A 24,111-nucleotide genomic window follows, 5' to 3' on the forward strand; every position below is an offset into this window, starting at 1 on the left:
ATAACTGCACAATTACTCAATTCAACATATTTGAGTTTCAGAAGCAAAAAAAAAAGAATCATTTTATTTTGCACTAGTGCCAAAAAGGACTTACAACTGTCACAACTATTTTGTATATTTGTCTACCCAACTGTAAATAAAATTCTGCTTTCCCAGAAAGACAGCTATCATTGGCACAAAGGGGTATCAAAATTCTACAAACTATGACTTGCTACGCAAAACCAGTCTTCAATAATCAATGTGTTTAGTAAGCTATATGCCATCCATGTGACAAACATAGATAACATTTCTGAATGGAAAAAAGTGGTAGAGGTAACTGTGTAAAGTATTAAAGTACAGTTTTTTTTGCATTTCTCCTCACAGATTTTACACCTGAACTGCACAGATTAAATACATTAAGATCTTCCCAATTCAAAATTAAAACAATTTCTTTTTACACAAATAAAATATAATAAAACATCACAATTTACAACAATCAGATTCTGTTTCATTTCATAATCCCTGGAAGATGGAATTATGACATGAACAGTGGTGGGAATATCAAACACAAAAAGGCTCTGCCAAAAGCATCTGTAATGGTGTAGCGGCTGCACAAAGACTAATTGTTAATGTCTGCTCATAGGCTGTCTAGCATTGAATTACACTCCTTAGCATGCTGGGAAAATTAATGAGAATAATAACACTCCCACTTTTTATAGGAGACAGGTTTATCCAATTTGTCCATGCTACGGTAGATACAAAGGATTGCAAAGTGCTGTAGTCTGCAGTTTGAAGTGCCTGCTCCAAAACGAATGTGTCTTTGAACGGATCCTTCCATTTGTCAGGACACCGTGCAGAGGAATGCTCAGCAAATACTTCAAACAAGCAGATGTGAGACAAGTCCATGAAGTGTCGTCCCCAGCCGTCGCTGGCTTCACTGCTCCCCACCTGGAGTCACATATTAATCATCTCCCCTTTGAAACTGACATGAATCAGAGGAGCACGGTTCCGACGGCCAGAGAACGAGCGCTGACACGATGACGGAAACAGAATCGGGATCAGGGGCACTGCTGAACGTCCATCAGCTTCACTTAAAGAAAACGCATAGCTCCAGACTTCTGACACAGCGAAGGTGACACGTCATTTTCCTGTGATTATTACTGCTAAGATCCGTTTTCTGTTCATTCAGCCATCAATTTTAAAACTATTATTACTATCAGCCTCCTCTTGGTGCTCAAATTACTCTATATAGGACAGGAATAAGCAGTCCATTTTAAATACTGGGATAATGAAAATGAAACACCTGGATTCAATCCAGCTCTGTGAGATATGCAATACAGCTGTTTCCCCAGGGGGTCAGAGATAGGGGTGGCAAGGACACAAACACCTGGATCTTTCTGGAGAAAGGCCTAGAATTCATCATCAGAGGTAATCAGCATGATTTTGTCAGACTTGCGGGAGCTCTTGTTGCCTGTGGCTACTTTTCCGTTCGTGCTGGGCTGAACCACCTCCTGCGTGGACTGCTGGGTGTACTGCTGGTAGGCTGGGGAGAAGTTGTGGATGGCATCCTGCACCATGTCCCCAGGGTTTATGGTCTCCTTCAGACCGCTGGAGATGCTCTGCATTGGGGGGAGGTTCTCTGCAGAAAAACAACACAGGAACAAGGACAGAGGGAGTTAATCGGTCACACTGTAACACACGTGACTGCGATGAGGCAGCTTTGAAAACCTGGAAAAAAGGCCGTCAATCCGCCTATCTCAATATAAATAAGAGGAAATGGATTTCAAGGAGACAGCCTGCATGTCCCGGCAGCATACTGGTTTCACAATTGATGTGTGTACTAGATAAAATATTAGTGACCGTTTTACATTTTCAATTCATTGACAATCATTAAAACGTGAGAAAAATGTGAAAAAAATGTCCATCACAGGTCCCTAGTTGCTCAACATGACCTCTTCCAACCAATCATCCAACAACCCAGAACACATTTAATTTATAATATGCATTTTTGCTTGACAATTGACTTAAATCTCTGGGAAAAAAAAAAAACAAAACTTGATTTCAAATCCCTCTCTTTAATATTAACTATTCATTACAAAATGTGCAACAACTTGTGCCCCAAGGTGGGGAAAGAAAAACATTCATTCTACTCTAATCTGTGTAATCTGGGTTGTTTGGGGTGTGTCATCTGATTTTGATTGATATGTTGCTAAATCCTGAACGGTGTGCAGATGTTCGTCATATCACCTTTTCCCAGCAAAGTCCCGCCCACTTCTAACTCGTAAGAGAGAGAAAAAAAAAACTAAAAACTAAAAAAAAAAAAAAAAACCTGTTCAAACTTTTGGGAGAAACTTGTGTTGCGCATGTATGACCCAACCGCTTAGAATAAGAAGCTGATTGAGAGAAAAAGGTTTTCAGTTTACATTGAATTATTTCTTTTGAGCAGCTAATTAATTACTAAACTAAATATCCTGTGAGCTACCCAAGGCAAGGCATCATAGTAATAATATAAAACAATGAAAATCACTAAACAGGCATGATTTATTTCTTTCATCTTTTCAGAGGCTGCTGTCTACAAATGGACTGAACAGAATTCAGTCACAGCCAAACTCTCTATTGATGGTCCCTTAGCAAACAGCTGTGAGCCAGGTTGAAAGATTTCCAGAACTAAAATGCTGCCCAATACAAAAAAAAAAAAAGCCAGCAGACATCAAGGCCTCTGCTTTAGAGTCACTGGCAGTGCTGTCTGGACTGGACTGGAAGTGGCAAAGACAAGGGCAAGGTGGGGTGGAGGTACAAGGCAGTTAGGCACGGTTAGCTGAGTTCCTCCTTACAGCCTGGTCCACAGGGCTGAAGCAGAGGAATGGTAAACCAGAAGTGTTGCATCCTCTGCAATCACACACATCAGCACCCGAGGGAGGGGGTGCAGCAGCAGAGCTAGACAGTTGTTTAATCACCAAAAAAAAAAAAATAAATGTAATAATCAGCCACCCATCACTGTGGAACAACATTATTATTATCACACTTAAACCAGACCGTTTTTTTATTTTATTTTTATGTCATTACCTTCCTTGATTTTATTTTGATTAAAAAATAAACAGTGAAAAAAAAGAGAAAAAACTGTCATAACAAGCTGATACAAAAAATGCTTGAGCCTTCTTCATCACTGCCACTACTTCTGCATATTAAGCAGCTCAAGGGGACGGAGGGTTTCCTATAGCAGGAAAAAAATGGCAGAATGATTGATTTCACTGTGGAGGGCTTTTCCCTTGGCTTCCTTTTGTCTTTTACTTGGAGGCAGCACTGACGTCAAAGGGGTGCCACTCGCTCCCTGCTGGTTACTGTACTGTACTTGGACTTGTTCTTCATCCTTCTTTGCTTCACTTTAATGGCAACTGTCCTCTGAGCCCTGCTGACTTCCAACCTGATTGACTCCCAGCTCACGACAGGATGACATTTAAGTACAAAATTGCAAATATTTAGACATCCCAGCTTAGGTATTAGTTTAAATAGAGGGATTGAATGTGTAACCTAACTTAAAAAACTGACCTTCCTGGTCTAAAAGAGAACTGCAGTTACTGTTACTGCCCACATTTTCAAGCCCGTGTCAGTCCTTATTGCGTGGGTAGAGGAGGGCAATTAGCCTCAGAGAATGTCAACATATTTTCAAGGTGAGGGCAACAGGTAATGATCAGTTCAGGCTTTTCTACAGCGCTCACCTGGCACTTCGTTTTTCTTCTCCTGGTAGACGGTGCAGGTGAAGGCATATCGGAGGGCGATGGCGGCGAAGAACATCTCGATGCAGATGATAAAGTTCTGCCAGCCCGCTGCCACAGTCCCAGCGCCGACCTCATGTCCGTCGATTAAGAGCGCGTTGGGGATGACCCCACAGCGTTCCAGGATGGCGAGGACCATTCCTACAAAGTAGCGACATTCTAGTCATTAATTTATTCTTTCATGTACTGGCACTGATAGAAAGAAAAAAACCCAGAGGGGTGGACTTACCTTGCCAGAAGGATAAGAAGATGACGGATTTAATCGTGAGGAATTTGAGGACTGGTTCGTACGGCCTGAGCAGGTCACTTGTTGCGAAGAAGAAGAGGAAGAGAGCGTAGAGGGCCAGGCTGACCGAGAAGTTGTAGATGATTGTGATGTACAGGTATCCTCCATTCACGCTGCAAAGAAACAGGGGAGGGGAATCGCCAGCTTTACATATGTGGTTAAGTTACAACCATATGACATTTTTCCATCTGTGATCATACGATAAAAGTTTAACTGCGAAAGTGTATTCATGTTTTGACTCCATTGGGCTGAATGAAAAAGACTGCCAGCTTGTATCTGATGATATTCTCAGCCATATTGCACGGACACCTGGAAACACAGCCTTTTTGTCCTCTTCACAAGCAAGCAATTAATAAAGACTGTTTGTGCATGTCCTTCTTAATTCAGGATGCATCTGATAAAAAGGCAGATTTGTCTATATTTTATTGTCAGCCTGCCTTTCTACCCTCTTTGCATTCTGGAGAGCCTCTGAGGACTCAGCTGTGACTACACTAATTACTCCCATGCAGTATAGAGTGCACGGTTGGATGAAAGCATACAAATAAACAATCTGTGAATCACCACAGTCTTGTTACAGAGCTTAAAGAAAGACATGAAAAAAGACAGTTATTTCTGCCTGCTAATTTTACTGTTGAAGTATATAGAGAAATAAGCAGGAAGAATGTAATCGCGCCTATCTTTCGGCTCGGCCCTAAGAGGGTGACGATATAAAGCTGATTGGAAACGTCTGTCTCAAGGCCTCCTTGATGTCTGTGCTTTTCCTGAGTAGTTTTAGGAACAAGTGTTGTCACAGCTGAATCTTCAGGAAGAGACACTGAACCAAGAAAGCCTGAACCTGAAAATAAGTCAGACTTAATAGACTGATTTAAGGATTTTAAGGCTTTCAATTACACACTAAAGACAATTTTATTGAACGTATTACCCTCTCCATATTCTGTTGAGACCCTTGGTGGCTCATCTGAAGCATTGAAATACACTAAAATTAAATTTGTCAGCCTGCGACTTATCCCCAGCTTTAGTATCACTTGACATCCAAAATAAAACTGTTAAATGAAACAATACATCTCGCTTTTTAATACTGTGCTTCACCGAGTGTAACATACAATAAGAATTAAGGGGCTTCATTTTAGAACACTCACTACATTTGCAATATAATTCCTTTAGTCCATATTGCAAAAACTCCTGAATTATTATTTGCAATACCAACAATACCCAAGAGGCCGTGATTATGGCGAGGACAACGATGCACTTGGGCCAACATGTAACTGAGTACCTGCAAAGTTTGAACCCAGAACTTTCAGCTTGAAATAAACCCCTTTAATTCCAAACATTTTCAACAACCGTGCTGTGAAGAGGTGATATAATTATCTCCACTTGCAAATTGTTTCCTTATCCACGTAAACAGCAAATGAGCCTGCTGGCAATGGCATGGGTGCATGAGATACATGAAGAATGAAATGAAAAGAGAGAGATGCTGCTCACTTAAAATCTCCATCATGATATTTGCCAAAGGCCTGCAGGATGATGGTGATGGCTGCCATGATGGGTTTGACAACGCAGAACTGAAGAGTCGCCTGGAGAACACATTACAATTCAGGATGAGACACCCAAACAAGCAAGGACGACATGGAGGAAGAGGAGGAGGAAGAGGATGAAGGATGAAGAAGGGTGTCAGAATCTCTTTGTACATCTAATTAGATGGAAAAGATCTGTGACTGACCATTGACAGAAAGCAGTCTCCCAGTCCCTTAAACCTAACCAGCGGCCGTTTTTTCACTCACCTATTCAGTACAGCACCTCCATTAACTTTGGGACCTACTACGATGTTTTTTTCCATGTCTGTTTCTCTTTGCCATCTCTGTCTTAGATTAACAGCTGCAATTAAAAGGAATAGTTTGACATGTTGGGTGATACGCTAATTTGCATTCTAGCATGGAGTTATATGGAGTTATATGAATAAATAAAGCCATAGCAAGCGGCCAGTTAGCTTAGGTTAGCATAAAGATACCAAAGGTAACAGAATCTACCTCTCAGCAGCTCTAAAGCTCGTTCATTAACATGTTACTAAACTTGATTGTAAAAAAGACAATTCACAGTTTTACAGCTATGCGCTGCCTGTTACTTTGGCAGTTACTTCCTGGAGTCTCCACGGTTACTTGGCAACTACTCAGAGCCAAGAAATAGTCCTGCCAATAAATCCCTCATAAAACTGCAACTTGTGGATTTTAAACTTCCTTCTTTGTGCAGATTAAACAAATGAGATGTCGTTGTTAATTAGTGAGCTTTAGAGACACTGCAGGGCAGTGATTTCCCTGTTTCCAGTCTTTGCACTAAGCTAACGCTTAGCCAAAAAAAAAACAAAAAAAAAAAACAGAACAAATAAGCGTATTTCCTAAAATGTCAATCTACTAAAAAGCCTTAAAATACTGAACTAAAAAGGTCATAAAACAAACAATTTATTCTTTGCTAACGCTGTCTCTTCCGTTCAAATACTGGGAAATAACTCATGTGAAACTGATGTCTTAATGCTGATGTGTATGGGTCCTGGCCGGGACAACAGAGGAAGCTGCAACAGTGATGGGAGTGTTTGACTTGATGAGCCAGAGGGAGGCTTCAGTAGAATGGCCAGAGCCCGTGGTGGGCTTTACAGGATGACATCAATAATCATTTATTTCACTGATTTACTTTGAAGCTTTCAGTCCTGACAGTCTTTGGTTGTTGTATGCCTGTTCTAGTGCCAGCTTGTCACTATGAATATCCTCAAAGCAAATAATTTAGCATGATACTTCCTGACACGCTTGATATTCAAAAACACAAAGCACGTTCATAATGCCAGCGGATTAAAAGTTAACCGCAGTTTCTGCCTCAAATTAATTTAGAGTCAGTAACTGCAGAGAAAAAAAATGAACTTTAATACTACTAAGCTACACGTGAGTGTCGGTGCACAATGCGTGACACAAGAGTAAGATAAGATAAGGGGATATGTGATTAGTTCTTTATTTGTGGGATATTGTGCTACCTTAGCAGCAGATTGACTAACAGCTCTATTGCAAACTGGTGCATCAAAGGGTTATCTAGATTCAAGACAACTACAGTTTTTTTTACCGACGTTTTCCATTACACTGTCTCACTGAGAATTCACAGATTGAAATGACCTGAAGTATTTTCTTTCAGTTTTTTTTTATTTTTACCACTTCAAAGTTCACTTCAATAGTTCACTGGTGGCCGCAATCGACAGAACTGATTTTTCAATTTCTCCTGAGTCCCAATTAACAGCAACACCCCTCAGCTTTGTGTATAACAAACAGAGCTCTGAAGCGGATCTATCCAAACTGATTATGCACTTCATAATGAATCCATGTATCGGACCACTGGGCCATTGTTTTTATTGTCCTGTTGCCTCACACTCCTCTCCCAGCCACTGTGCTGCTGTCCACTCTTGAATCTTAAATATCTGCTTCAGAGGCCCTTGTGATAAAAACCCTTCAATAGGAAGTTTATGGAACATTTTGTATATCCGCTGCTTGTTCTGTATCCCTCCTACTACTAATATGTATCCAACATGCCTATTACATTAATGTATATATATCAATAATATAGTCTCAGCTGTTTTGCCTGGTTTTAAATTAGTCAGTCACGCCACACGCTCTTCCACAGGGCTCAACTTGTGCCACCCTTCAGGAAAATAAGGCCCTAATGTGACCTACAATATGATAAAGGACTTAAAACTGAAATGTCAAAAAACAGTTTAGGATGCAAGAGCTCATCCTCTAACCTTATCTCAAAGGACCAACATAACTCTAAGCTGCTTTTCCATATCAGTGATTCATTTGTTAACCCCTCTTCTAATCACACTAAAACTTCCCTCAAAATGAGCAGAGAATTTTAATGTCTTTTACCTTGCAAAAAAAATTTTTTTTAATGGATCAGGGCCTCTAAGATCTTGTCCTTTGTGTTGACTGTGATAAACTGTTGAAGATAATTTCACCTCAGCCTCTCATGAAGAGCAGACTCTTGTTTTCTAACTTCAAACCACACGGCCATGTGATCAATATAATGGAGTGCTTCAGTAATGAAGTTAGAATAAATTAATACGTGCCACAGCAGCTAATCATTATTTCAAATCCAGTTAGTCCCTCGTTTCGTGGGAGTTGACCTGCAAAACAGCATTTAATAACTTCTGAAGCATTCGATGTATTGATTTCTGAAACTTTGTTCCTTGAATGACAATGCGGGTTGTTACATTTAAAATCAGAGAACTCAGTGCTAAGTCGTTGCTTGAGGCCTCCGCTTTCACAGCATGGACTTCACCCAACAAACTACAAAAGAAACTGATGAGAGTTTTGAAATCTGCTGTACTGATCTTCAGTGGACCTCTCACAGAATTATTCTTTACCTGCATCTTCCAGAAATGCCACCAGAGAAAACTTGCAAGGTTTTCCTTTTAAAACGTTCACGTTGGGTTGTTGTCGAGTCATACTGAGTGTCTATCACTTGCCACTTATAAAATGCAAAAAAGAAAAAGTGTTCATTTCACCATTCATTTTGCTTTGAAGACACAACTCTCAGTTCCAGTATTCATCAGCGTTGGGAACTCGTGCAACTCCTATCACCTCTCCGTGTATATTATCAAGCTGCTTTCACCTGGCCTCAATTGCTTTTTTTTCCCTTTTTTTAACCAGTGGATGTTATCCTCTGAAAAGCAAACAACCAATTGTAACAGCTGTCGTGACAGAATGGCAATTTACAGCAGTGTTGTTGGTGTAGATTTTTTTTTTTTGGTTTGATGTATTCGTGTTTTCAGCGTGTGTAAATTTATTTTAGTGGTCGAATAGAGCATCTCCAGAGCGCAGATAAGGGGATGATTGAAGCTCACCTGTTTGCAGAATCTTAAAAAGCCGATGGAGTAGCTCATACCAACGAGGCAGCACGTACCATACAGACAACTTGACCTGCGGGGTCGACAGAAAACAAAGTGTTGATCATATCAACACTGACACATCCAATGTAAAGCATCTGCCATACAATAAAAAATCTGCCTGCTTAAAATAGTCTGTTTTTGTTGACATTACAGTTGATATTATTAGTGGATTAATTGTTACTTGCAGAAAATTAATTGGCAACTATTTTTTAGACTCAGTAATCATTGTAATCGTTGCTGTTTTTTCCTCTGTTCATATCACTGTAAACATCACCTCAGGCTCTGGGAAACTGATGTGCATTTTATGTCTCTGACATTTTACAGGCAAACAATTAAGCAATTGATCAAGAAAACAATCTGTCCTAGATGATATAACTGCTTAAGTTGATTGTACTTTTTCTGAGTAGTGTCGCATTTGACCTGACCACTTGATAAGAGCAAAAATATGAAAACGTTTACAAATGTCACGGTTCTTTGTTGTTGTTCTTACTCTGATTCAATGGTGACGTGTTTAAAAGGCAGTTTAGGGGATGAAATAAACACCTGAGGCGCTACTCTAAGGACTTTATGTGCTCTTAACCTTCAGACTGCACAAGAGAATATTTCACTACTATCCAAATGTATATAACTCTAATTGTTTTGTCTGTGTTCTTTTCCTTTTTTTATACTGAGGTTAACATTAAATGCAACCTGAGCACTTGCAAATAAGAGCATGGACTTCCAGTCAAAATACATTTGAGAAACAAATTGGGATTTGCCTGCAGAATAATTACAGTCTTAGTCCTTATTGTCCTACAGAACTGAAATCTTAGGTGCACTTTGAAAGCAGCTCAAACCTGATCTAGTTTATTAATGAGAACATGACATTAAATTTAATCTAGTATACATATGTGCATAATTAATTAAAATATGCTGTGATGTTGCTAACATGATAACACACAGACTGTGAGCAGAGTAACGGATCTCTATAAAATGCATCTCACTTGTTCCTTGTTAAAAAGTACTCAACTTGAACACTGACAAGTATGAGACACCAACTTATTGCAGTCAAGACTTGGCCTCTTGTGAGCTGCTTTCTGGAGGTTGTTGAATTTAAAATTATTTTTTAGTTCTCACTGATTCAAGAAAGGAAATGATGTGCAACAGCAACACAGTGCAGTAAACTACTCTAAAACAAGATGTAGGATTTATACCTTGTCTCCCCTGGCCGGTGTTAAGCAATGCCATCGTTTATCAGGACTCAACATTAGTGTCTCCACTGTCTTAAGAAGCTGGCAAAGAGCTGCTGCCCTGTGGCTGCGTCAGCCATAAAACACAGCCTATCGAGGGTGGTCAAAAGCTCTGAGATAAAGGATGACTCTCACAGATTAATACTGCAGTTGTTTATTGCCAGCACTTTCACTGTGGTATTCAAAGTAAATGCTAATTCAAGGGCAGTAGGATGCACCTTGCACCCTTTGAGATTGTATATATATATATGAAGCCTAAACCATACCACTGTTCACCACATTCATGCTCCTCAGTATTCATTACTGCTGAGACAACCAAAATTAGAAGTTTAAAAGCTTGTGTATGTCGGAGACTGCATGCAGGGCTGAGATGAGAGCACTCACTGTATGGGCTTCCCTCGAATCTCGGACATGATTGCACTCTCTCCTCCCAGATATTCAAAGGACAAGCTCAGGAAATTGTAAATGACAAACGCTGTAACACAAAGAGAAGAGTTACTTCTTTTTCACCCAGTACTTAACACGCTAATTGGCATGATTTTAACTTAGCAGAATAATTCCTCATCACCTTCAAGTGTAACTTCATTTAAAAAGGTCAAATCATTTCAGGGGAGAACACGCCCACATGATAAAAAATAATTAGTCCTACATTTTGGAACAATAAATGTTTCAGTCCTTACAATAAGAAGCTTCCAAGGGTTCTGTGTCTTGGAAATCCCTTCCTAATCCTTTGTTGCTATTTAAGGAGGGATTAAGTGAAGCTAATGCAGATGGTGTCCAGTCAAGAGAAGGTTCATTATGTTTTAGCTGTGGCCGCTGGTGGTGTTCCAGTCTCACTGCTTTCTGATGCGCTTTACTATCAATCAGCCACAAAATTGGCCTGCAAACTGGAAACTAATCTCCTGAATAATGTATTTCCTACTTTTCCCTTGCCCAAATTACTTGTAATCCATTTTGCATATGATTCACTTTTGCCACTGGTTAAGTGCTCTAGTCTTAAAACTTCAATACATAATTATGCTTACACTGTATAAAGGCAATTAAACCACAATCTGCCAATCAAGGTTTACATAATACTTGAATATAGAAAATCGCTGTAGAATTACACTGTAGGGTTTGTTTTTTTCCCCCCAGTTGCAAACATTATGAGCCAAGGCAAAAAAACGGATGCTCCTACAAATACGCCTCCTAGAAATGCAACACCTCAAATAATGAGGTGAATTGTGAGAAACAAGTTTGGTGAGTTCCTCTCATTTCCTTTCCTGGCAGCTGTCTAAATTACACGGGCAGCAGAAACACCATGACTGGCCAGGAAGGAAGTCATCAGGCAGTTAATTCAAGAGGAGCAAGCTTGCGACATTTACCTTCATAACAGTCTCGAATGGAATCAAAGTACACATAGTACTGGTTGTTGCTGATGAAGAGCAGGCTGAGCCAGGAATCGAAGGCATAGACTGGCACAATAAACAGGATCCGGATGATGTAGCGCTGCTCATTGGGGACCGTGTAGGATCGAAGGTGTGTGTAGATCTACAATGAAAAAAAAAAAACACATGTGAAAAGCATTAGTAAACAAGGGAGCATCTTGATGAGCATTTTTACAGATTCATAAAGCAGAGGTATGAATTTAACATATTTCTGCTTGTGATGTATTAGATTAAAACATGATATACTACATGATATACTGCTGCCTGCATGTGAAAACAGACTGTGCTTTCTCTAAAATACCTGACAAAACCATAGTTTTCACAAGTAAAATAACTTGACTAAGAGTGCAATGAAATAACTATTTACATTACCAATTCATCTGCAGATTATTGTGCAGTTTTCCTTTTTTACCAGTTCAACAGTTCAAAACCCAAAGACATTTAATTTACCCTGATATAAAACAAAGAAAAGCAGCAAATACTCTCAGGAAATTCTGAGACGCTGTAACCTGAGAATGTGCCTTGTGTTTGCTTTAAAAATGATTTGGACAAAACTATTCAAATAGTTGCCTTCTAATTTTCTATCTTATCATTTCAGCTCTGAACTTGAAAAGTATTTCTAAATAGTGTGCATCATGCATTTCAGAAATATGTCAATAATAATAATACAAGTGTAAGGCTTATTTGAAATTCAACGGTAGTGATAACAGTTTATTGAGTGTCTTTTGTAAAAGAAAGAAAAACTATCGGTAAAAAGTTAAGTGCAAAGCACTGACATGGAAGTGTTACAAACTGAAAGGGTGTGATCAATGTGGAATGTCAACCTCCAGACAGCCGACAACAAACAATCAAATATGTTTTTTATCTGGATGGTATTATTTATGGCTACAGTGTAACTTTGCACCGACTGCTCTGTCTCTGTAAAGATCTGTCACTATGAAATGCAGCAGCGACGGACAGGCTGTCTAAAGTAAAGAGATCACCCATCGCCCATTTTCATGACCTCCCAGAACGTTCCTGCTTTAAACTTAAAACTGGCCACACTTTATATTGTACAGCCCTAGCTTCGCATCCAGATGCAGGCAATAGGATCAGTAAATAAACTTTTATTTTCAGCAAGCTGATTAAAGGTCTCAGTCTTTAGTTTTTAACACACACACATACACACAGAAACAACTCTCCCACATGTCCCCATATGGCCTCCATAAAGGTAATGTAGTGCAACTGACAGCATTTAGGGGAATACACACAGCATATGGCAAAAGATCTGATTATCATTAATTTCATTGACCTTTAGTTTTTAGACTGAAACATTTTTTTAAACCACGGGCCACATCTTCACAATGAATTAAAGTTATGAAATCCGCCCTGAAATGCACGACTTGCCACTGTAGAGAGGCTGACGCAAGGACCGGCTTATCCATACTGATCCCAAGCAAATAGGTTTTCATCGGAGTGAGTAAAGTACAGTTGTCTCTCTTGGTGCTCTCAGCTTATACAAAAAAGCTATTGCAACATGGCAACATGTCTGATCCAACAGAGTGTGGGATAGAATATTTCTATCAGTAGTTTACTGCAAATTTAATCTGTTAGCAAATAAATAAATTGTTATCTGGTTAAGACTTGTGGGATCGCTTCAACTAAATAATTAGCGAATTTAATTGAAAAATGAGTTGGATTGCTCCTCTACCACTACTACTGTCCCTCTGCAGAGGAATGCAGTCGCGCAGAAAGGGATATTGAAGACCAAAAGATATTAGGGAACATTATTGCGATGCCAGAGATGTGGCAATAGTTTTCTAGTAATGACAGATAATATGTCTGTAAAGATTCTGAATCATCCAGGTCATGGCATTTCTATGTGCTGCTACATGAAGACCTGCTTGAGGTTTCTTAAGACGTCTCAGCTCTCGTCCAAAAGCACGTGCAAGAACCTGAAGCGAGCACAGCTGCCTTTGTGTAGCACTTAGAAAGACGGATGACTCATTCCTCATAAAGAGACCATTTATATAAAAAAAAAAGACTAATCAACTAAGTTTCTCAGTTAATCAAGATGCTTATTACACATTAGGCAACTAATTGTGGGTGAGGGAGCAATCCAAGTAATCATGCCAGGCTCAAGCCACTTATGACTAATAACTATAACTCTCTAAAGAGACAGGTAAACAAAAGCAATTAGAATTAGAATTCATACATACAATAAGAAAAAGCCACCTGATTACAAGTAGAGCTGCAATAACTGGTTGATTAATTGATTAGTATGCTGCCAGAAAAAGCGATTTTTAAGGCGGAAATAGCAGTCTCTGTGTGCAGTTTCTTAAATGTGAGGATTTGCTGCTTTGTGTGATCATATGTTGGATAGCTTTAGAGACAGCTGCAGAAATTTGAAGTCACCATGTTGGGCTTTAGGAAACTGCGATGGGCATTTTTCAGTTTTTTCTGACATTTTATAGACCAAACAATAATCTGCAGATAAATCGATAATGAAAATATTCATTCGTTGCAGCCCTGATTTCAACTTCAGTCAGGACAAGAAAACTGGCCAGCTAAATGCAATGAGCCTCCGTCTTGCAAACAAGACGGAGACACGTTCACACGTTCAAACTTAAGACGGCCACTCTATGGACTACACTGGTGTTTGTGACAAAAATGTTAAAAACATCCATTTGGCAGAGCAAGGTAAGCGCTAGTACTACTCACCATCCAGAGTCTGACTCTAATCAACACATGCAGCTTGATTAAATGCCCATTAGAGGCTGCACATTAAAGCCTGATTACTGTGAGGGTGGGGGAGTGATGTATATAGTCATCTCTATATGTGAAGTGAAGCAGACTGTAGACTGATGTCCTCCATTTGCCTCCAAAAACGATGTCCTTTCTGAATCCATAACACTGACCTGACAGTAATTCATAGTTGCATGCTGAACTAGAATGGCACTCAGCAGGGTGCATACTTCCACCGAGGCCAAACACCCCTACATGTTCAAATTGCTGTAGATCTCAACACCATTAATATGACAGGGTTTTTTTCACATCAAGGTCCATATATTATTCCCTAAGAACTTCTTCTTCCCTGGCCCATGCCCTATCCCTCCAGCAACTCCGGTGCAAATTGGTTCACTTTTTGCTTTATCCTTTTGCATAGACAAACAAACCAACCAATAAAGAGACACGAGTTAAAACATAACCTGCTTGATGGAGCTAATAACGGCTTCAAGCCCATTTCGGCTATTTCTGCTTTTGCCTATTATTGCCTAACAATAGAGATGGGGGCAGAGGAATCCCACTTTTGAAAACAGCGCCATGTGCAAAGCATGACGCAGCCATACTGTAGGAGATAAGTCCAGTCTGCTGCTCTAAATCCCAAATGCTTCAAGTTGCAAAGGAACCAATAAGCCCTCCAAGAAAAATGAGCCTCCAGTCCGAAAAGCACTGCCTACTTTACAGCAAAGAGGATCTAAGGTCAATGTCTATTTGTGTTTAGTATTCAGAACGTGAGTCTCATAGTCTATAGCAATTCTCTGGAACCAAGTCAGATGAAACACCACCAGCATCGCAACAAAAGCCCTGCAGACCATTTCATTCTGTGTGACAGAGAGGATGCCTGTTGTAAACCTGCTCCATTCTCCCCGTGGTACACTTGCTGTTTATTTGTTCAATTAAAATGTCTTGCTGCCAAGTGTTTGGACAAACAAGTAATATATTAAAAAGATAGAGACCAATTTGCTGGATGTTGAGTCACAAATCCCTAAACAAGGATAGTTTTTTTTGGATCACAGGATGCAACACGTTGACGCTTTGTGAGGTTGTTAAAAAGGTCAGATACCCAGATAACGACAACACTTTAAATAACTACGCCACGCAACACATACAGCTACGAGCATGTGTGCGTTAACATATACATGACACAGCATATACAGACGTATGGCTGCCAGCCTCAGGATGTCGGAGAGATGTATGTTCAGTACAAAGGTTATAAAATCATCAACTAAATCTGGGAGCCATTACAGCTACAGAACATTAACACCACAGCGAACAGGAAAACAAGAACCTCATCCTTTATAATGCTGTAAAATGTTATCTCAATATCAATTGATTTCCCTGCTGATAATACACTGCACCCTACTGCATTCTCTGCAAATGATAAAACCATAATGATAAGCCATCATCTGCGCACAGTGGGTAACTCACCCACACATGAGGGAACACTCATTTACAACAGCGATGAAATGGATTCTGGGTAAAGGTGGCCTGCGTTGAGCCATTTATTCTTCTTAACCATCTTTTTTTTTTTTTTTTTTTTCCCCCCCTCGCACACAAAGAGCGCTCGCTGGGTATTGTCCTTTAATCAGCTAAAGGCCTTTCATCCATTTTAATCTGATAGCCTCTGTCGTCTATTAAGTAAGCAAAACATTCCCACAATGCACTGGGGTAGTGTAGGTACAAAGTAGAAAGAGTAATACCTGCGGGCAAAAAACAAAATACTTTACTGCTAGATAAGACAAAGCGTCAGAGCTGAGACACTGAACTAACTGCACTGTGCTGTAAGGTAATATAGACAGAAGAATTTGTTTCTGTCCTCTAGCAAGGGGGGTGCAATCTGTCAGTCCACAGCCATCTCTGATTACACATTCACATCACAAAGTGTGAAATACTTTATGGCTGTATTGCTCCCCATGCTGTGAGACGCAGTGATTTTGGCTTCTTCAGGCATGAGAATTCAAAAATAAGACCCCTGTGAAATGACAGCCTCACCTGGTGGCACGTTATGAGCAAGGCGGACCAGACGAATATCCCTGAAAGGGCCTGTGCAGTCAGTGTGTTCAGAAACATCTGGTGCTCTATGATTGAGCCGTTGCTGGTTTGAATAAGGGTCACATTGGAGAAGCCTGACTTCTCCGGGAGAATCGGTGAAGGCAGGCGGACAATGGAATCGTTTTCAGCTGAGGAATCCATGTCTTCCAAAGAAATGTTCATCTGCAACAGGTAGAAAACACAAAAAGTCAGTGTAGGGCTCACAGGTGAAATGTAAGAACAGCCCTCCTGTGGGCTTGACTGAACCCTCCCCAGTGGTTTCCTGCTGCCTGCCGAGCACAAAGCATAAACCTCGATTTTTACTGTTATTATAACAGGAAGCTTTCAATTTGAAAGCACAATCCTGTATGTGCAAGTGGCAGACTTCACTATAAGTGGTGGTCAAATGACCTGAGCATTGATACGCACATTCTTTACCGGCAGCAAACAGCTCACCTTGTCCAGCGAAGGTGGAGGCTGCTTTATCCCGTTTAGACGGCACCGTCCACAGACAGTCCAGGGTTGTCACAAGCCAACGTTACAGGGTGAACATCGAGAGGAAAGTCTCCTTTCACAGCAGCCAACCGTGGACATTTGCTGCCATGTACTGACGGCCCGTCGCCTGCATCGAGCTCAGCGCACCGGACTTCCTTGTTTGAGGCAGGTGCCTCACCGAGGTCGAAGTCCACACAGTGGGCGAGTCAGGACTAAAACAAAATCTCTGTCCGCAACAACGAAAAGCACACAAATACTGCAGGAATCTGTGGCGTTTACTCCAAGAAACCAGAGAGAAACATGTCAAAGCTTCAGCGTAAACATCGGTGTTTGACTGTGGGCAGCGTCAGGAGAGCAGGATAAACAGGTTGGGCACAGGTGAACGGATCACATGACCACAGCTCAGCGCATGTCGTCATCACGTTGCTGACTTACACTCAAAGACTGTGTTAATTATTCTTAAATGTTTGTATCTTATATTTTTTTTACTTATATTTATCGACTACAGGCATCCTACATAGTCATGGCCAGACCAATATGTTGAGGGACCCTAGGGCAAATATTTGATGTTGGGCCCCTGTTGACCCCCCTCCCCGTACATGGCAGTTACATTAGTACTCTAGTGCTGAAATGAATGGTTGATTAATTGATTAGACAATTAACAGAAAATTAAATGGCAAAAATTTGATAATTGATAAATCATTTAAGTCCATTTTTTAGTAATACAATTCGGCTGTTCTGACAAAATAAGAAATAAGAATATATTAACTTGGGCTTCAGGGAATAATTTTCACCAGTTTCTGGCAACTCAACTAATTATCAAACAAAGCAATTACCAGATGTTGTGATAATGAAAATAATTGGTGTTTGCACCTTCTGAGTACCAACACAGTCACAAATTAGTCATCAACTTTATGGAGACAATAGGGATATGTATGCACATTATACTGTGTAAGTTTTAGCTGAATCAAGTGACAGGAGATTATCAGCTCCAATTTTGAAAATGAATCATTAAAGTATTTCTTTTTTAAGAAAAAGGTCTAAAATCCGCTGCTTCCAACAAAATGAGAATCTCTACTGGTTATTTCAGGGGGTTTGGGGGACTATTGGTCCGATACAAGACATTTCAGAATGTGATGAACATTTATCAGTATTTTCTGACATTTTTTAGACCAAACCCTTTTACTATCAAGACAACAATCAGACTGATAATGTAATTAAATGTTAGCTACAGGATTGATATCTTAGCTTCAGTAGATAAATGTTACAAGAACGAATGAGACACAAAGTCTACCTCACAACACTAAGGCCCTTATCACACAAACCTTTAAATTCAGATAGAAAAACATTTCAAATGAGTCAAACATATTCCAGACACATTTTATTTATCACATCTTATAAAGTTACAAAGTTCTGAGGATGATAACATATAAATCAATATTACGCACAAGCAGTGCAAGTCTTATAATGTGGATATGTGGACTACTGTTGACCTGTAATGTTTGTTTTTTTTCATATGATCTGCAGTATAACACTGCTGACACAGGATGTAAGCTTTGAAATATGCTGAGTGAGTCTAAAGGGCTGCTTTACTGCATCGTAGCCGGTGTAATACAGTTATAATTGATAAATGAAGCAAAGACCTCAGCCTGATTAGAAAATGCCTGGCCCAGTACTCCAGTTTGATGGGGATATTTGTGATGCTTAAAATGTTTCTCCAGTGCTAAAACCAAACTATCCTTCACTGTGGTAGAGATGACTGAGCTGCATTTGTTTCAAAGACAGAAAAAAAAGACAACTTTTAGGAGTGACCTGTTTTATTTCTAAATCAGCCTCATGACACAATTCAGAATATTTACATTGTAAAGTACAAAAATAATAACAGTATTAAATTTTACAAATTCTAAATCAAAACTGTATGGTCAATATGTATTGCATACAGTGATGAAAATGGAACCATTGGCCATCATTCTGCAAACCATAACTTAGTAAATGCACAATCTTCAGTTTTTGAGAGCAAAGTAATGTGCAGAAAATGCACCTTTGTGTTTTTGTTAAGATGTTTATCAAAAACAAATGAAAATGATCAGAGTAAATAAAATGGTTTTATACATTTCTATCATGGGGCACAAGCCTCGGTTTTTTCAAATTACAGACTGGTATTTAGGTAAGAGTAAAATCCTTCACATTCAAATGTGACACTGGGGGCATCCAGAAGGCTTTGTGTCCACTTTGCTGACTTCCTACCAGACTTGACAGCTTTTGATGATCTCTTTCATTTGTTTTACTGAATCTATGGAAGAATCCTTCAGCGCCAGTCCCAGTAAAACAGGCCTGTTGCCGGCTTCTTGTGACACAAACGTTGCCAGGTTTTTGGCACAGACATGCATCAGTGGCTGAAAATAGAAACACAAAGCATGCGCTAGATTATTACATACAGAAACGCTGCTATGTGGCATGTTTGCCTTAAAAGTGAAAATCACTGACTTCTTCAGTCCTTTGAAATTGTGCAAGCCTGTGCAACTTCAGATAAAAAGAAAAGAAAAAAAAACACCTGCCTGTAGCACTTTTCTCACACACACCAATTCCTTTGCTCTTTGTTTGACATCATGCACAAGTGAGTTAAAGTGTGCAGCAAATAATTTTTCCATATCTTCAGACACCACAGGTTTTTTTTTTACAAGTATCATCTCCCTTCCCATGTCATCTTGCACTGCAAAAAAACTGTCCACAAAAAGACTGCTGCCATTGCATAAATGGTAAATAGTTACAACTTGCCTTTACTGCCATAGAGCATTATTGATTGGTTTCTATTCCACACACATCATAAGAAAAGTGATTCTTTTTTGTGAAGTTCTCCCAAAGTAAAAAACACCTGCACATCTTACAATATGACTTGATTCTATCTTAATGAAACCCACAGTGTGGTTGTGGCAGGAAATCTGGCTTTTGTATAATCCAGTAAACTAGATAATAAAAGAGATGAAGACTCGGCTGTGGACACATTACAAACACTTTTTAACAGGATGGTCACATACTGTACAAGATAGTGTAGTATTGCCAAAAGAAAACAAAAAAACTGTATGTTTTGTCAACTGCACAAGAAAACACTGTTTTAATCAAATTCTCTACTGATGATTCTTCCCGGCACTGTATGCCAGTTTGAAAATTACATGCTCATGCAGAGATTAAATAGGTTTCTTTGTGAAAACTGTAACAAGCCTGCACACATCTAATTTCTCCAAACCTACCAGAGCAGGTCAGAACCAATCTCATCTGCCCTTTCCCCGCGTGAAATGAGTTACCCCATGTTGCACCAAATCTGACTGATGTCCTGTGAACAAGTCTATATCACACTGATACAATATTTATCTCAACAATTTCATCCAGCGTACCTCGTCTTTGCCCAGCAGCACTTTGGTGGAGAAGGTTGGCGTGCTGATGTCATTAGATCTGGAGTCAGGTGTGACAGATATCAATGTCCCAATTTTGCCGTACTGAGTGAGAACTATGAATATATAATTACTGAACTCTGTACAGACGACTTGTGTTGAAACTCCATTGACATCTTTCTCTGTCTGTCTCGACCTGATGATGGGCTCAGGAGAAGACATTTTGTTAATCCTAGAAAAAAAACAAAAAACAAAACAGGAAATGGTGCATTAATATCCTTCAAAAGGTAACACAGACAGATTTTCTGTCTCTGACTGTTGAAATTACAGCACTATAAAGAATGTATTCCATTTATTTATGGCTGCAACTAATGAATATTTTTATTGTTGATTAATCTGACCATTATAACCATTAATAGTCATCATGATTTCCTAAACCCCAGGGTGAAAAAAAAGCAGCAAAATCTCATCATGACAAAGCCAGAATTAGATGATGTTGATTGATCGAGTATCCAAATAGTTACACATTAATTTATGTTAATCAACTCATCAATTAACTGGCTAAACATCTCAGCTACACATTTATTTGGTGCTTTTTATGATCAAGGCAACATTTAACAGTGCAAATGTTGCATAAGTGCAAATGAAAAATCTCTCCAGTCAGCTTTCTTTTTATTTCATATTTAAGTCTATGATCAGTGTTGAAATCTTGTGATGAGGATGTTGTGCATATTCGGATTAATTTTAAACTAATTTTACATGTTTACACGGAGCTCAAACTACTTGTTAACTAACTGATTACTTTTTATTTCACACTGAATCGCTTTGCATGAGGGTTGAACTACTGACAAACACAAAACACAGCAAGTGAGACATCAGTGTGGACATTAAAACATCAGCAATTTGCAACAGACGTCTTCAAAAATGACATACGACTCATAGAAGTTACACTGTGGTTTTCAGACTCTATTACAGCACATAGGTAGCGGCTAAGCAGAGAGTGCAGACGGCTGAAGTATGTGATGATTGCACCCTCGCTAAAACCCACATCCCAGTCATGCACGGCTGTGGGAAACTGCTGAGATGCTAATGTTAGCTACACAGCTACTGTTAGCACCAGTAAACTTGGTAGCAATGAGCACCGTTTTTCGGCGTCTGTGTGACAAAAAAACAACAACAAACAAACAGTCCTCACCCCGTGTCTCCGTCTGTTCAACCGCAAACTTGTTTTCACGCTAAATCGCTTCACTTTCAGCAACTTGTGTGACGCTCAGTCATACAACGTCCACCATTAAAACAAACCGAAACAAACGTGCTGCGTTTCCTGGAGCGTACGTCCGGCGACCTCTACGCGATGACGTAATCAGACGTAAGAAAATCAGACGTAAAAAAAAAAAAAAAAGGAAATAGATGGCTTACAATACATTCAGAGAATTTTGGTTTTTATGTGGCGCAATTTGGAGTAAAATTATTAGCAAATAAGTGATTTCTGACAAAAATTTCACTAGTTTTGTATTCTATTCTATGTTTAGATATGACTATGCAATTACAATTTCTAGAATTATGCAAAGTAAAATGGGACATCAGTTAATATCATTTATACACTGTGGTTGCAGCAAGAACATCAGGGATATAATCCAAATTTAGAAAGCAGTGAGGGAAAGTACACATTTACTTAAGTACTGTAATAGCCTCCAGTTTTGAGTAGTGTGTAGTTGGGCCCCCCCGACACATTTCTGATGAGCTGATAGCAATTCCACCAAAGAGACATTTACTGTTTTCTGTAGTTTCACTTAAGTTGGTTATTTCATACAGGACTTTTACTTGTAAGGGAGTACTTTAAAATTGTTATATTGGTACTTTTACTTGAATAAAGGATCTAAATACTTTTTCCATCGCTGGTTCAGAGTAATGTCTAATGTTAAAATCAATAGAAAACTGAGAATATGAGTTAAAAGTAGAGTACTAAATGAAACTAAGTCATTTTTATTCTGTTCTAATATCTGATAAAATTATAATAAAATGTATAGTGTCCACTTAATACTTATTGGCCGTTGAAATTCATAGGAACAGCTAGTAACATTAATATGTACATGATGATCTATATTAAAAACCCTGCAAAAATCTGTGTCAACAATAAAGTGGAAAGTTGCTTTAGAGTGGGTAAAATCTATCACCAGGGTCTTGAGTAAGGTCTGGGTTAGAAAAACACTGAAATACAAAATTTGTACATTTGTAGATTTGTACTTGGTATTTTTCATAATTAAGTATTTTTGCTTTTTGCATACTTCCTTGCAGGTTCACCACAGGTATGTTGTGAGAAAAAATAGAAATTTGGTTGATTTAGTTTTTGCCTGAGGTTTGCTGCAGACCTAAAGATAAAAGACCTAATAGATAAAGCGCACATTGTGTTTCTCTTTGTTTTTCTCACTGAGAAAACACAGATAGTTACCAAGGTTCCTGCATTGTTCACAATGCATGATTATAGTTCATTTGCATAGTCATTTTCCCAGGAATGACTATTTGCAAATTGAGTATGATTAAAGTTCAGTTGGATCATCCTAGTATTATCAAAAGTGATTTTTTTAAAGTTTAAAAACAAGCTGATCCTCTGACCTGGTGCACTTTAATCAATGTTAGGTCACACAAACAGCTCTCCCACAGCAGAAACCATAGAAGCAGGGTGTTTTTAATTAACTGGCAAAGGAGCTTTAATACTAGGAGCAGATAAAGTTTTGCTTTTTATTTATTTATTTGTTTGTTTGTTTTTTAGCAGTGACTTTCATTAAATGGTGGCACTAGGCTGAAACCCTTTTTTTTTTTACTAGGACAGATGTAAAATATCCATTTCACTAGGAAACAGATAGATAGAGAGTAGAGGTCTTAACCTGCTTCAATTCTTCGACATAGTGGTGCAAAGACTCGCTGTATATAGACCATGCAAGGACAATTTAGCAGAGCCTTAACATATTGGCTTCAGATTGGCCAACTACAGCAGTCACATCTGCTTTTCCAGCTACAGGAGAGACGAGCAGTTGAGGGATTTTCACTGTTTAGCAAAAGTGCTTGCATGACTTTTTTTTTTTTTTTTTTTTCAGGTGAATGTTAGACTCCACTGAAGTCTGCAAGTGCTGCATCAGGCTGATCCGAAAGGAGCCATCCCTATGAACATGACACATTCACAATGTCAAATACAACCGGCTCAGCGGAATTGTTATGCACTCTGAGTAGGCAGCACTAGGTATGAAATTGGTTGGACCCCTCCCTTTCCACTCCATGGCTGACCATCTGTGTCCTTGACTGATCATTTTGATCTAAACAAAATTGTAATGCAAATATCAATATACAATCTTTCAGCATTAACGCCTGGAACTATTGGGTAATGTGTGTGTTGAATTCATATGAGTGAGAAATCATCAGCAGAAAACAAGAAGATTAGAGTTTAGAGTGTGTGATGGTACAAAAGGAAGGGTGGAGAAGCCTTTGAAAGCACAAACTTTAACATTACGAGGGCACATGGGCACACGTTCTTGTTCAAAACGGATAGTGACACTTTAATATCAAAGTCAATAACGCGAGTGTAAAAGTTCAGACTGATAACAGAAAGATAGCCCCCTATTCATTATTAATAAAGCAGCCTTAGACTATTCCATTACTGTGTGCCAGCTGTCTGATGTTTTGGGCATAGCTTTGTTCAAGTTCATGGCCAGGATGGATTTAGTATTCTTGTTCACAGTGTTTTTGTTTGTACCGTAAGATGACAACCCTGTGAGAATTTTTTGCATTTCCTTCTCTTTAATTAAAGGTCACGC

General features: G+C 39.2%; 2 protein-coding genes across 3 annotated transcripts; both read right to left on the reverse strand.

Annotated features, from left to right (window-relative positions):
* Window positions 1–35: 35 nt before the first annotated feature.
* Window positions 36–17,301, reverse strand: tmem184a (transmembrane protein 184a). Of its 2 annotated transcripts, none has more exons than XM_071471066.1 (9): window positions 16,842–17,301; window positions 16,374–16,595; window positions 11,556–11,721; window positions 10,576–10,666; window positions 8,918–8,993; window positions 5,524–5,615; window positions 3,985–4,154; window positions 3,699–3,896; window positions 36–1,618 (listed from the first exon to the last, which is right to left on the reverse strand). In XM_071471066.1, the coding sequence occupies exons 2-9, from the start codon at window positions 16,593–16,595 to the stop codon at window positions 1,389–1,391; spliced, it is 1,245 nt and encodes a 414-aa protein (XP_071327167.1). In that variant the 5' UTR covers window positions 16,842–17,301; the 3' UTR covers window positions 36–1,388. The 2 variants fall into 2 exon arrangements, with proteins under 2 accessions (XP_071327167.1, XP_071327160.1); XM_071471059.1 differs by having other exon boundaries at window positions 16,869–17,300.
* Window positions 17,302–18,275: 974 nt separating this feature from the next.
* psmg3 (proteasome (prosome, macropain) assembly chaperone 3) lies at window positions 18,276–21,651 on the reverse strand. The gene is made up of 3 exons (XM_071471128.1): window positions 21,495–21,651; window positions 20,303–20,531; window positions 18,276–19,303 (listed from the first exon to the last, which is right to left on the reverse strand). Exons 2-3 carry the CDS (start codon window positions 20,519–20,521, stop codon window positions 19,151–19,153), a joined length of 372 nt encoding a protein of 123 aa, XP_071327229.1. The 5' UTR covers window positions 20,522–20,531; window positions 21,495–21,651; the 3' UTR covers window positions 18,276–19,150.
* Between the last annotated feature and the right edge of the window lie 2,460 nt (window positions 21,652–24,111).

Source organism: Trachinotus anak, unplaced genomic scaffold (genome assembly GCF_046630095.1).
Source record: "Trachinotus anak isolate AG129_WGS33_773 ecotype Australia unplaced genomic scaffold, CSIRO_AGI_Tana_v1 ptg000003l, whole genome shotgun sequence".
NCBI lineage: Eukaryota > Metazoa > Chordata > Actinopteri > Carangiformes > Carangidae > Trachinotus > Trachinotus anak.

Bases quoted from the DNA above. Each gene is read 5' to 3' on its own strand.
- tmem184a (XM_071471066.1), bottom strand. From the start codon at position 16,595: ATGAACATTTCTTTGGAAGACATGGATTCCTCAGCTGAAAACGATTCC. The intron at 8,994-10,575 runs GTGAGTGCTCTC...TCGACCCCGCAG, and splicing joins ATTCGAGGGAAGCCCATACA to GTCAAGTTGTCTGTATGGTA. The intron at 5,616-8,917 runs GTGAGCTTCAAT...TGTGTTCTCCAG, and splicing joins TTTTAAGATTCTGCAAACAG to GCGACTCTTCAGTTCTGCGT.
- psmg3 (XM_071471128.1), bottom strand. From the start codon at position 20,521: ATGTCTTCTCCTGAGCCCATCATCAGGTCGAGACAGACAGAGAAAGAT. The intron at 19,304-20,302 runs GTACGCTGGATG...TTCTATTTTCAG, and splicing joins TGCTGCTGGGCAAAGACGAG to CCACTGATGCATGTCTGTGC.